At 34.7% G+C, this 13,387-nt stretch overlaps 1 protein-coding gene across 3 annotated transcripts in view; it reads left to right on the top strand.

Moving 5' to 3' along the window:
- Window positions 1-13,387, top strand: part of DCAF17 (DDB1 and CUL4 associated factor 17) — a 33,374-nt gene that overhangs the window by 3,968 nt on the left and 16,019 nt on the right. For 2 of the 3 annotated variants that reach the window (XM_036255012.1, XM_036255011.1), the window contains exons 3-8: window positions 4,093-4,183; window positions 7,381-7,517; window positions 8,285-8,363; window positions 9,426-9,515; window positions 11,947-12,051; window positions 12,348-12,453. In XM_036255012.1, coding sequence (XP_036110905.1) covers window positions 4,093-4,183; window positions 7,381-7,517; window positions 8,285-8,363; window positions 9,426-9,515; window positions 11,947-12,051; window positions 12,348-12,453 — 608 coding nt within the window. Of the gene's footprint in view, window positions 1-4,092; window positions 4,184-7,380; window positions 7,518-8,284; window positions 8,364-9,425; window positions 9,516-11,922; window positions 12,052-12,347; window positions 12,454-13,387 lie in introns of all 3 variants that reach the window. The other variant, XM_036255013.1, reaches the window with a different exon arrangement.

Genomic DNA, 13,387 nt, shown 5'->3' with positions numbered 1-13,387 from the left:
ATCATTTTTCTTTTCTCTGAAGAACTTCTTTAAAAATTTCTGACCCAGTCCTGGCCGGTTGGGCTCAGCAGTTGGAGCATTGGCCTGCGGTACAGAGAGACCCGGGTTCGGTTCCCGCTAAGGGCATGTACTTCGGTTGCAGTTTGTCCCCGGCCCTGGTTGGTCGTGCGGGTGGCAGCCACTTGATGTGTCCCTTCACACCGATGTTTCTCTCTCTTTCTCTTCCTCTCTCTCCCTCCCGCTCTATCTGAACAAAAAATGGAAAAATGTCCTCGGGTGAGGATAAAAAAAAAAAAATTTCTGACCCATATCATTTTTCTTTTCTCTGAAGAACTTCTTTAAAAATTTCTTATAAGGCAGGTCTTCTACTGGCAGCATGTTTCCTCATTTTTTATTTGTCTGAGAAAGTATTATTTCTCCTTGACTTTTGAAGGATAATTTCTTGGGATATAAAAATTTTGGTTGGTGAGGTTTTTTCTTTTATTACTTTCAGTATTTCGCTCCATTTTCTATTTGCTTGCATGGTTTCTAAAGAGAAATCCAATATAATTCTTATCCTGTTCCACCATAGGTAAGGTGCTCCCCCCCCCCCCCCAGCTTCTTTTGAGATGTTTCTTGTTTTTCATTTTCTATAATTAGAATATGATATGCCTAGTATAGATTTGGGGGAGGGGGGTATGTATTTATTATTATTGGTATTCTGTAAGCTTCCTGATTTTGTGACTTGATATCTAACATTAATTTTGGAAAATTCTCAGCCATTATTATTTCAAGTGTTTCTTCTGTTTTGTTATCTCTTCTCCTTCTGGTATTCCCATTATGTGTACATTACATTTTTTCTAGTTGTCACATAGTTCTTGGATATTCTGTTCTGCTCCCCCCACCCTCCAATTTGGGATGTTCTGTTTTTCTCACTTTTTTTTTCTTTTACTTTATAGTTTGGGAAGTTTCTGTTGACATATCTTCAAGCTCACTGGTTCTTTCCTTGGCTGTGTCTTATCTACTGATGAGCCCATCCAAGACATTCTTCATTTGTGTTAACCCTAACTTTTGATTTCTAGCATTTCCTTTTGATTTTTTTTTTAGGCTTTTTTTTTAAACCTCTGCTTTATTACCCATCTGTTCTTGCATGCTATCTGCTTATTCCACTAGAGCCTTTAGCATACTGATCATAGTTATTTTAAGTTCCCAATCTGATTCCAGATTCTAAATTACCAATAAATTCCCACTCTAAATTCCAGTATGTTCACCATATCTGAGTCTGATTTTGATACTTACTTTATCTCTTCAAACTTTGTATTTTAGCATGTCTTGTAATTTTTTTGAAAGTTGTATGTGATGTATCAGGTAAAAGGAATTGTGGCAAATAGGTCTTTAGAGTGAGGTTTTATATTTATCTGGCTAGGAGTTAGGCTGTGTTTGTTGTTTGCTGTAGCTTTAGATGTCAGAGTCTAAAATTTTCTCTAGTATCCTCATTTTTGTCTCCCCAGTACTGACTCCAGCATCTTGCTCCTGGGTTTTGTTCCTGGTAAGATGTGATTCTTGGTATCTACCTCACTTCCTAGCATTGGGAGCTACAGTTTACCCTGTGACCTCAATTGCTTGATGAATATAAGAGTTTGTTCACTTTTTCCCCCTTGTAGTGAGGACAGGTGGCATGACTTCCAAGCTCTTTCCATGTTGGACCAGAAACCAGAAGTTAGGATAATTTTTTAGACAGTGCTTTCAATTTGTTCTGACTCAGGAGGGCTCTTTTTCTGGTTCTCTCAGGCAAGTTAGCCTGCTTACAGTTTAGCCTATATGGCCAGTGAATCTACCAATCTCTTCCCATTCTTTCATCACAGTCTTCATTGGTTTTAAGAGTGCACTTAGACTGGAACTTTTCCACACTCTGTTGCAGATGAAGTCACTAGGGGCTATCTGCTTCTTGACCTGCTTCTTCCCCTAGGCAAAATCTTTGAGTCAAGGCTCTGGAGCTGCTGGGGTAGGGGGATGTAACTGACATGCTTCTCTCTGAGTGACTACTCTAAAAGTTGAGCACTTGAGGTTGGAGCAGGCATTATCCTCAGATATTCTTGCTTTCTCCATGTGGAACCACTGCTTTATGAGATGGGATAAGACAAACCTAGACTCCAGTGTTTTTAGGCATGCCACACCCAAGGTAGAAAGAACTCTGTCCCATGAGTATGGGCTAGGCAGAAGAAGGGAACTCTGTCTCTTGACTTTATTCATCCAGGACTCAGCCCCCGCAACAAATATTGGGAGCTGGATAATAAATGCTGCCCTTCAGGAAGGTAGCCTTCTGGGAGCTGGGGTAGAGGGAGCCCTGTGCTCTTGGCTGTATTAGTCTGGAGTGGAATTTTTGTCTTGCTAAGCTGAGAATAGTGAGGAGGGAGCACATCCTAATTCAATGACCACAGACTCACTATTCTTACTGACTAGTAGATTTTCATGACTAAATATTTCTTCATTTGCTGTATGCCCCCAAGTCCATTTCCAGAGACTTCATAAGAGTTGTCCTTTTATAATTTATACCAATTTTCCTAGGGAGCACACCCTCAGAGCTCCTCATGTTATCATGTTGGAAGAGGCAATCTGAACATTTTCTTGTATGATCATAATGTCATCATACCTAGCAAAATGAGCAGTAATTTTTTTGGTATCATTTAATGCCAATTCATAGCTTTCCCAATTTAGAGGTATCTGTTTTAATTTTTTAAAAATTACATTAGTGGAAGTAACATTGTTTGGTAAATAGTATTGGAGCTCTTTAATATGCCATTCAGGAGTGTTTTTCCAATAGGTTAGAATCATATATGTATGAAGTTGCTTTCATTCCTGTGAAATTCTGTTTGATTTAAACCTTTGAATCAGTGAGAGAACATCAAAGGTGAAAATTGTTACCCTCAAAGTTCTAAATAGTAGTTTAATTTTAAAGTTCATCAGTTAAAAAATGAAAACATCTCTGAGCACATTTCAGTAGTAATCAAAAAAGTATAAACTAAAAGTAAGAGACTATTTTTCACATAAAAAATATAGTGTTTAATATTGGCAGAAATATAAATTTGTTCAGCCTTTATGAAAGGCATTTTGGGAGTAAACAAACCTTAAAGGGTGTTTCTTTTTTTAGCCACTAATTTTCATTCTAAAATAATGGAACTCTTTAATTAATTTTCATTTAAAAAATAAAAATAAAAATATTGGAGTAACAAATATGAGCACCATGGAATTCAACTGAGATATTCATTGTAAATGTTCATGATCCTGTTTTGGAAAATGACCTGCAGGTAGGTAAATGTATATAAAGAAAAACTAGAGGGAAATGAACTAAAATGTTAAGTGTGATTATTCTTGGTATTTTTACAGTAGAAATTATTTAAATTTTATTATGTATTCTTTTATGTTTTTTAAATTGATTTTTAAAGAAAGGGGGAGGGAGAGGGAGAGAGAGAGAGAAACATCAATGAGAGAAAAACATTAATCAACTGCTTCCTGCACACCCCTGTCTGGGGACTGAGCCCACAGCCTGGGTATGTCCCCTGACCAGGAATTGACCTCGACCTCTTGGTGCATGGGACGACACTCAACCACTGAGCTACACCAACTGGGCCAAATTTTATTTATATATTTATATAAATTTTTTTTTAATTCCTCACCTGAGGATATTTTTCTACTTACTATCAGATAGAGTGGGAGGGAGAGAGAGAGAGACAGAGAGAAATATCGATGTGATAGAGCCACATTGACTGGTTGCCTTCCTGCATGACCTGACCAGGGCCAGGGACGAACTACAACCGAGGTACGTGCCCTTGACTGGAATTGAACCCACGGGCCGACGCTCTAACTGCTGAGTCAAACCAGCCAGGGCAATATTTTAAAGACTATTTTCTATGAATATGTATTATGAATTTTATGATCAGAAAAAATGTTAACAGGTAATTAAGAGGAGGAAGGCAAACTAGTAAATTGTATTTTGGTAGTCTAAATCTCTGGATAAAATTTTTAAAAAATCACTCAAACCTGAGTAGACACTCTCTCAGTTATCAATATGAATAGTCATTAATCTTTTCTTTTTCTTTTCTTTTTTTCCAGTGTTGCATTAGAGCCAAGAAAACTTTATGAAATGCCAAAATGTTCCAAATCAGAAAAAATAGAGGATGCTTTATTATGGGAATGCCCAGTGGTAAGATTTGTTTTTAGACATTTATTTCTAAAGATTTTTAGCCTAGAACTGATTGTTGTTAATATATTGTATAAGGGAATAAAATTTAAATATCATAGTGATTCCTGAATCTTGAAAGGAGTCAAGAGAGTTTATCCTTTATTATTTTTCCTCATTGAGATAATATTATAAATATATTTTAAAAATTCAATACCATTTGTAAATCTTGAAAATTAGAAAACGTTATGCACTGATTAAAAGTTCCATAAGAAATAAAAACTAGTTTATAGTTATTCTTTTTTTTTTTTTTTTTTATCCTCACCCAGGACATTTTTGCATTTTTTTGTTCAGACAGAGCGGGAGGGAGAGAGAGGAAGAGAGAGAGAGAGAGAAACATCGATGTGAAAGAGACACATCGAGTGGCTGCCACCCGCACGACCAACCAGGGCCGGGGACAAACTGCAACCAGGTACGTGCCCTTAGCGGGAACCGAACCCGGTCTCTCTGTACCGCAGGCCGATGCTCTAACCGCTGAGCCAAACCGGCCAGGGCTATAGTTATTCTTAGTGTATAAGAAATATTCTACTTACTATACTGAAACAAAATATTTTGTTACGTATTATGTTATATGTTATGGGCAACAATTATGTTTCGTGACTGAAAGGGGATTCTTATGATTTTCCTCTAGGAGTCTTGTTAGGAAAATCCTAAAATAAAAAAGTTATCAGGCGTTGGCCAGATAGCTCAGTTGTTTAGAGCATCATCCTGATACACCAATGTTACAGGTTTGATCCCTGATCAGGGCACATGAAAAATCAACCAACGAATGTATAAATAGGTGGAAAAACAAATTGATGTTTCTTTCTCTCTCCCTTCTTTTCTCTCCCCCTCTTTCTCTCTAAAATCAATAAAATAAATGATAATAATACTATAAGCTCATTTCAGTAGACCAGCATTGCCCAGTGTGTATTTTTCAGAACACGGTTTTCATTAGATGTTAATATTTTATTTATTTATTTTTAATCCTCACCTGAGAATATTTTTCCATTGGTTTTCAGATAGAATGGGAGTGAGGGAAGGAGGAAGAGAGAGAAATACCGATGTGAGAGAGACACATTGATTGGTTGCCTCCCACACGACCCTGACCAGGGCTGGGAATCGAACCACAACCTAGGTATATGCCCTTGACTGGAATCAAACCCATGAATGTTTGGTCCTTGGGCCAACACTCTAACTGCTGAGCCAAACTGACCAAGGCAGATGTTAATATTTTATAGTTGCTAAAGGAGGTTGGAGGAATTGGGTTGTAGACAAATAAGTTTGGGATATTCTGAGTTTAAAAGATTGAACAAATTTATAGAATTAGTTCTCAGAGCTTTAAATAGTAATAATACTTACAATAATGATCATAGAACTTACTTTTTTTAAGGTATATTTCTAAATATTAGTCTTCCAAGGGATCAGTGTACTAAGAAATGCACTTAGGAAATACTGCAACAAATTAACCAGGTCTTTCAATCTGGTTGGTTGTTCTTTAGGAAAAATAGAACTCCCAAGATGTGACCAAAAATAATGTTTAAAGGATAAGAAGGCTATACTTTGAATGTACTATTAAAATTATTTTTTTAAACACAGTTTTTACACAAAATTATAGTTTTCTGTAGCTATTGCTCTTTTTTCCTGGACACTTATTTTCTGTACATAAAAGTCTCCATTTTAAAAATCAGAAAGCTTTAAATCTATGTTTTCTTCCCCAACTCCTTATTGAAAGCTAAAAATAACTGTTGTGCCCCAACATCAAAAGCCTTTTTCGTCCCTTTTCATTGGTGCAGGCAGGATGATGACAAGTTTCTTAATTGAGAAAAGTTTGAAGACACCTGTACAAAGCACCAAAAATTTAGAGCAGTTCTATAAAATTAGAGTTTCAGGTATTCTAATTCCTAGTCTCACTTCTTGTTAAACATTTTGTTCTGATTTGAAGCAAGATTTTCATTAAGAAGCATATTGTGTTGTTTTTAACATACTGATGTGAAACTATTTAAATTAGCACCATTCTTTTCTGAGACAATGTGTGGAATATAACTTTTGGTTTAGAAAAATAGCTCAAACCTATTATATAGGCTCCTTCATATTCTTTTTTTTTTTTTAATAGGCAAGGTATACACAGTACATTGTTAAAAACTTTAAAATCTCCATGAGATGATACTTATATAGCACACCATAGAATAAAAAATTTATTAAAAGAAAACAAAAACAAAAATACCTCATTTCTTTTCCTAACATTTGAAAGGGAAGACAAATCTTTGGGAGCATGTATAAAATGCCTTCCTCTTTAAATGTGTTTTGTTTGTTTACTTACATCCTAAGCAAATACTAGATTAATTTTAACTTGTCTATTTTTAACTGTCCTCTTAGAACTTCTTTTTTATTCCATAAATCAAAGTAGAACCTTTTACTTTCTTTCTCTTCCTGCCTTAGACTTCCACCTTGTGGTAGCTCTTTAGTGGCAGGTACACCAAGCAGCTATCCTCTCTTGCTTTTTGGTGTATAATTCCTTAGTGATCTAGGTTATCTTAGAAACCAGGTCTATCTTCTGTTCGTCTCTGGTGGCTTTGATTCTGGGTTATAGCTTTGCATTTGGAGTTAGAGTACAGCCACAGTGAATAATAGGGTCATTTGCCCTTTTGCCATTCTGACTTCCATCAAAAGGAAAACAAGTCTTAAAGAAACATCTATTCTAGGGATGGCTCTTAATTGCTATGCTATTCTTAATGGTTTTAAGAACTTATTATTGTTACCATCCTTATCACAGCAGTATCATTAGTAATACTCCTACTATTATGATGATTGATTAACATTCATTGAATACTTAATGATAAGTAATGATTAATAAGTAATAAGTTATTTCAGGTACTGTTTAAGTGCTTTATATTAATAAACTCACTTAATAAGTTAATGATGAAAATAATTACCCACAAATTATATCCCTGAAACCTATATACTTTTATTAACCAATGTCACCCCAATAAATTCAATTAAAAAATAATAACCACCAAAAGAAAAATTACCCACAATCTTATCTTTCTTTGTCTTAATTCTCTATTTGTGTATTTGAGCATTTACTATTTCTTCTTTAGTTTACTTATTTGACTATTTCTTTAAGTTTTTAGCTATTCTCTTTGGCTAAGTACTTTCAGTTTTAAATCTCATTTTTTAAGGGGGAATTGCTGCCCAATCCATCAGATTATAAATCCTCACTCATAGCACTGACTGCTCATAACTGGCTACTTCGTATATCAGCAACGACGGGGAAAGTCCTCGAGAAAATATATCTTGCTTCGTATTGCAAATTCAGGTATTTTTTGTGACTTTATTATTCAATATTTTGTTATAAAAATTTGAGACTTGTGGCCCAGGATATTCAATGCTTTTTTCTTTTCTTTTTTTTTTTTTTATGAAGTGTTCCATTGTATACCTGGATCTTGATTTCCAAGCCTGTTCTTTTTCCACATGACTACATTTGAAGATCTAAGGATAGAGACCCTTTATAATTTTCTTTGTATCCTCATTAGTAACTAACCTATAGTAGTTGGCAGATAAACTTTTAAAAAATTATTGTGTTTTCCATCTACAAATATTGTAATATAGGATGCACTTTATGGTAGATTTCCTGAAAGCTAATTTGTTTCAGTTAAATTACCTGCCTAGTACAATCTAAGAACTGTTAAAATTAAACTAATAGTTTTATAAATTAGATGTAAATTTTTGGAGTATGTGTATTCAGAATGTAAAAGTAACATTTTTCATGTGTTTTATAACTTCCGTTTTAAAGCAGGAATGGTTATTTTGTTTTCTAAGTTTGGAATACTGTTAGATCAAATCATTTTTATTTATCAAAACTCTGGAAGGATTAAAATTATATTTTTTTATAAGAATATATTTATATAAGGATTGGTAAGGAATTCTTATAGCTATTTGTTTTTAAAATAAATTGCTTTTATAACTTAAATAACTAAAAAGTTTATAAAATATTTATTATATTTTGATTTGAAGTATAAAGAACACCACTCCCCCCCGCAACACACACACACATGAATAAACTTTGCTTCATTCTTTTAAAAGATACTTGAGCTGGGACACTCCTCAAGAAGTCATTGCAGTCAAGTCAGCTCAGAACAAAAGCTCAGCATTGGCCCGGCAGGTAGACATTTTTAAACATCCAGTAAAATGAATTTGTTTTCCCTTAGGAATCTGTCTGCAGATTTGTCATGAAAGAATGAATGATCTTTGTTTTCTGAAGCATGCTATAAAAGTTGTTTACCACAAATTTAAGGAATTCCCTTTAAGCCACTCTGGGGTAGTACAGATTATTTTACATTCCATAGTAGAAAGAAATTGGCTGGATCTTGTTCTTCAAACTAAGGAAGTGATCCTCTTCAAGCAGAGAAATCACTCAAGCTTTTATTGTTGTCACTTTTTTCTTTTCTTCCAGATATGTCAGTGTAATACTCCTTTCAAATGATATGACCATGATAACTATGTGTCTTTTGATTGGATTATTTATTGTTAGAATTCCAATTTGTATTATAAGTTCTTAATATATTAGAATATAATGTATATTAATTGTTATATTAATATAAATATATCTAAATTTATAATATAGTAATATACAATATGTAATACCTATCTTGTTATTCAATATATAAAGTCTTTGTTGTACAGTATATAAAATATATTTTGTTGCTAAGAAATATTTAGTGTAATGTTTACTTTTTTTTTTTTAATCCTCACCCGAGGACATTTTTGCATTTATCTTCAGATAGAGCAGGAGGGAGAGAGGGAAGAAGAGAGAGAGAGAAACATTGATGTGAGAAAGACACATCGACTGGCTGCCACCCACACAACCCCAACTGGGGCCGGGAAGGAACAGCAACCGAGGTACATGCCCTTAGTGGGAACTGAACCCAGGACTCTTTGGTCTGCGGGCTGACGCTCTAACCACTGAGCAAAACTGGGCAGGGCTGTTTACTTTTATAATTTTTGTGTGAATGTGCATATGTGTGACTAGAGGGCTCATGGACATATTTTAAACATGTATGACTTCCTGTTTAAATAACTTTGCAGTGTAGATAGATGGATGTTTTCAATTCATGAAAACATCTATAACTGCATGCTAGGACAGGTGGATGTTTTCAACTCATGAAAACAGAGTGTTTCTGAAATACTCTTGAGAGCTGCCTATAACTTCAGTCTTTCCTTTTAGGCAGGCATTCAACAGCCTGTCTTGCTGTACCTCGCAGTGTTCCATGTTCTACCTTTTTCACTCATAGGGATTCTGGAGATCAACAAAAAGGTAAGAACTCATTTCTGATATAATTGCAACATTAATATTTTGACAGTAAGATGTAATGTCATCATTTAATTATTTGTTTATTAGGTGTTTTGATTGTAAAGGTTCCCCTGCCTGTAAAATGCTTGACCTACTTTATTTCATTTCAAAATATATGAGAACATTTGACATGGGAAGAGAGCCTAATCATCCTTTCATCTTTCTGGCATAATTTTATGCCTTTCATGTGGATAATATTAAATACCTATGGTCATTAACAAACCACTATTTTATAAAATTATGAAAGGAGTAAGGTATTCTTCAAAAGGACTACTCCAAAGTTTGTTAAAATGATCATTAAATAAAGGTGAAAAGCTGCACCAAAATGCCTCATTTTAATTGCAAGGTATAGATCTAAATAAAACGTATGATATATAAACAAGCCTTATAATTAAATATGTAAATTTCCAACTCATTAAGTTTTAGGTTTTACTGTTGTTGCCATTCTTGATTTGTCGGTGGTTATATGAGAGGAAAAAACGACAAATTTCCTTTGAGTAAAAGAATCAATAGTCTCCTACTTTCTTTTTAAAAAATTGTTACTTATTCTAAGTGCGTAGTTATTTGTGGTCTGTTGTACTAGTCTTTAATTAAACACCTAAAGTATTAGAGGACAAATCTTGAGGGTCCGCTGATATTCATTAGCAAATAAGATGAATGTATTTTTTTAAAGTTTATATTAAATAAACATAATATACTAAACTGCATAAAGGCTGATGAATAATATTAGTTATTTATTAATTGTATTGTACCAGACAGTTTGAGCATTTTACAACCTTATAACCTAATGTATTCAACTAGGAAGTTAAGCAGGTAGTAAATGGAGGAGATGAAATTTTAACCTAAATTTGACTCCAAAGTACAAACCAAATTTTATTTTTTTAATTTATTTTTTATTTATTTATTTTTTTATTTTATTTTTTTTTATCCTCACCCGAGGACATTTTTCCATTTTTTGTACAGATAGAGTGGAAGGGAGAAAGAGGCAGAGAGAGAGAGGGAAACATCGATGTGAAAGAGACACATCGAGTGGCTGCCACCCGCACGACCAACCAGGGCCGGGGACAAACTGCAACCGAGGTACATGCCCTTAGCGGGAACCAAACCCGGGTCTCTCCGGACCGCAGGCGGACGCTCCAACTGCTGAGCCAAACCGGCCAGGGCACAAACCAAATTTTAAAATAGAGTGGCTACTTTATTATATAGCACTCACTCGTTATTTGAAACTATGTGTTACATAAGTCCTACCTACCTTCAAAGTGGGGAAGGAGGATCAGAGAATAAAAAGTCATGAGTAAGTCAAGATCAAAGCAAACTATAGTTTACTTTCTAAGAGATAATCAAAACACACAACTCATAAATATAATTGTTCTCTTTGTGCTTGTAGATTAACTAATTGTGTGTGCTAATTACAGCCTACAACAGGAATACTTAACAAAGTCATAAATTGTTGCTATTTATTCTCACATGTCCAAGATTGCCATTTGAGGATTTAGTTTCAACGTGGCTACTTGCCATCGAAGTGTATCTTTCACGTACCATGCATGATAAGACTACCCAGTGTCTAGGCTTAGAATGTACTTTAACCTATTTATTGGGGTAGTAAATCTTTACTAAGTAATTTGTCTTGAGTAGAAATAGAAACACATTTTCACGTAATTTCTAGTTCTTTAATTGCTGTGAATATTTGTCTATGTTGGCTTTTGTTAAATATTAAAATAGGCATTGGATCAAGTTCTTTATCAGAACTCTATGGAGAATCATGACAGGGTCCAGTGCACAGAAACGGAAAGGGAACAATGAACCAAAGTCTTACTCAAGGTTGGCTAAATTAATGACTCAGTAGGTGTTTGGTCTTTAACTTGTTTGATTTTTATATGACTAAAAACTTAAACACTATTAAAGAATTAAAGAACAAGGTAATGATAAAAATCTGGAGCTGGCTGTTTCTTATTAGAATTACTGTTTAAATCCAGTCTTTCTTCTTCCAATTATCTAAAAAATTAAGTCTCTTTATAAATAACATTTTAGCATAAAGAATAGGTCCCTGACAGGATATGCATGGTAGAGTAAATGTCCATTTTGAGTTAGATGGACTCAGTGTAAGCCTATACCCATGAGGAATAAAATTTGTCACTAAAAGATACTGACAAACTGTGAAGCAAATGAATGCTGCTGCATCTCCCCTTAGTGCTTCCATCTGAGACCCCAGTGGCTTACCACTCATTCCTAATAACAATTTAGTTTCCAGTTTCTAAGTTACAACTGCCTTAGATGCTAGGCAGCAGTGTTGTAATGGTAGCCTGAATATTAAGCAAATGCACAAACCACTGTGAGCATTCAGAGGACTGGCCTTCTGGTCTTTTCTCAGGTGATAATCTACCTTTTCCCTCAGATTTTCGGGAATGTTACAGATGCTACCTTATCTCATGGAATACTGATTGTGATGTACAGCTCAGGATTGGTCAGACTCTATAGCTTCCAAGCCATCACTGAACAGGTAGAGAAAACTGGAATTTGCCATATTATAATTAACTTGAGGTTTGGACTGAGGTATAATGTTTTTAATGAGATGCTTTTAGAGTAATACACGTGTAAATTTCTACTCCACAAAACTATATGGGAAATGCAGAGAGATAAAGTAACCTTTAATAGAGGGGTGGGAAGATAAACACAAAGGCCCTTGAATAAATGAACATATTTTCTGCCATATACATGTGAATTTTATTTTTTCTCTCTCCAGACAGCAAATAAGTAGGTGCTAAAGATACCATTTTTGTTTTGTTTTGTTTTTAGTTCATGCAACAGAAACTTGACTTAGGGTGTGCATGCAGATGGGGTGGGACTACTGGAACTGTAGGAGAGGCTCCTTTTGGCATTCCTTGTAATATTAAAATCACAGGTATGGCTACTATATAGTATTTTTTTTCACCTTTAGAAATAAGTGGTCATGTAAATTATTAATTGTAATCATCCAAGTGTTTTTCTTATAATGTGATTATAAACTCAATTCATTTTACTCTTATACAGCATACTCCTTGCTATGGAACAGGTGTCAACAAAAATCTATCATTCATACATTGAACTGCTGAAGGCTTAGAGATGCTGGGCTTGCTTGGCCAGAGATCAGTGAGCTTTGGCAAGTCACTTAACCTCTCTAGTCTGGATTTCCTTACCTGCAAAATGAAGAGTTGCAGCAAATCTATCTTTTCCCCCTTATCACTTATTATTTTACAATTCTATAAAATTTACCCACTTCTAAGAAACTTTTAAGTAAAATATAATTACCATTCAATCTATACATAGTGCTAGACACAGAGAGAACCCCCCAAGTATACTTAATGGCTGACAAAGCACAAAAAAGAAAATTATACACAATTCTATAAATATAATAAAAATGTTCTATATTTAACTAGCATATCAAATTCAGTAGTTTAACAAAAAGAAATTAAATATTACTCAAATTCAACAGTATATGTTAAAAGATATAAACCGTGACTGACCAGAGTTCATCTTGGGAATACAAGGATGATTTAATATTTGGAAAAAGATATTAAAATCACGAGTAAATTTTTTTTTTTAATCCTCACCCGAGGACATTTTTCAATTTTTTGTTCAGATAGAGTGGGGAGGGAGAGAGAGAGAGAGAAACATCGATGTGAAAGGGACACATCGAGTGGTTGCCACCCACACGACTCAACCAGGGCCAGGGACAAACTGCAACCGAGGTACGTGCCCTTAGCGGGAACCAAACCCTGGCCTCCCTTGACCGCAGGCCGATGCTCTACCACTGAGCCAAACCGGCCAGGGCATGAGTAAATTTTAAAATAAAATAT

This window comes from Molossus molossus, unplaced genomic scaffold (assembly GCF_014108415.1).
Source record: "Molossus molossus isolate mMolMol1 unplaced genomic scaffold, mMolMol1.p scaffold_m16_p_11, whole genome shotgun sequence".
In the NCBI taxonomy this organism is placed as follows: domain Eukaryota; kingdom Metazoa; phylum Chordata; class Mammalia; order Chiroptera; family Molossidae; genus Molossus; species Molossus molossus.
Note: the sequence above shows the minus strand (reverse complement) of the source record. Positions and strands in the feature narration are given on the sequence as shown.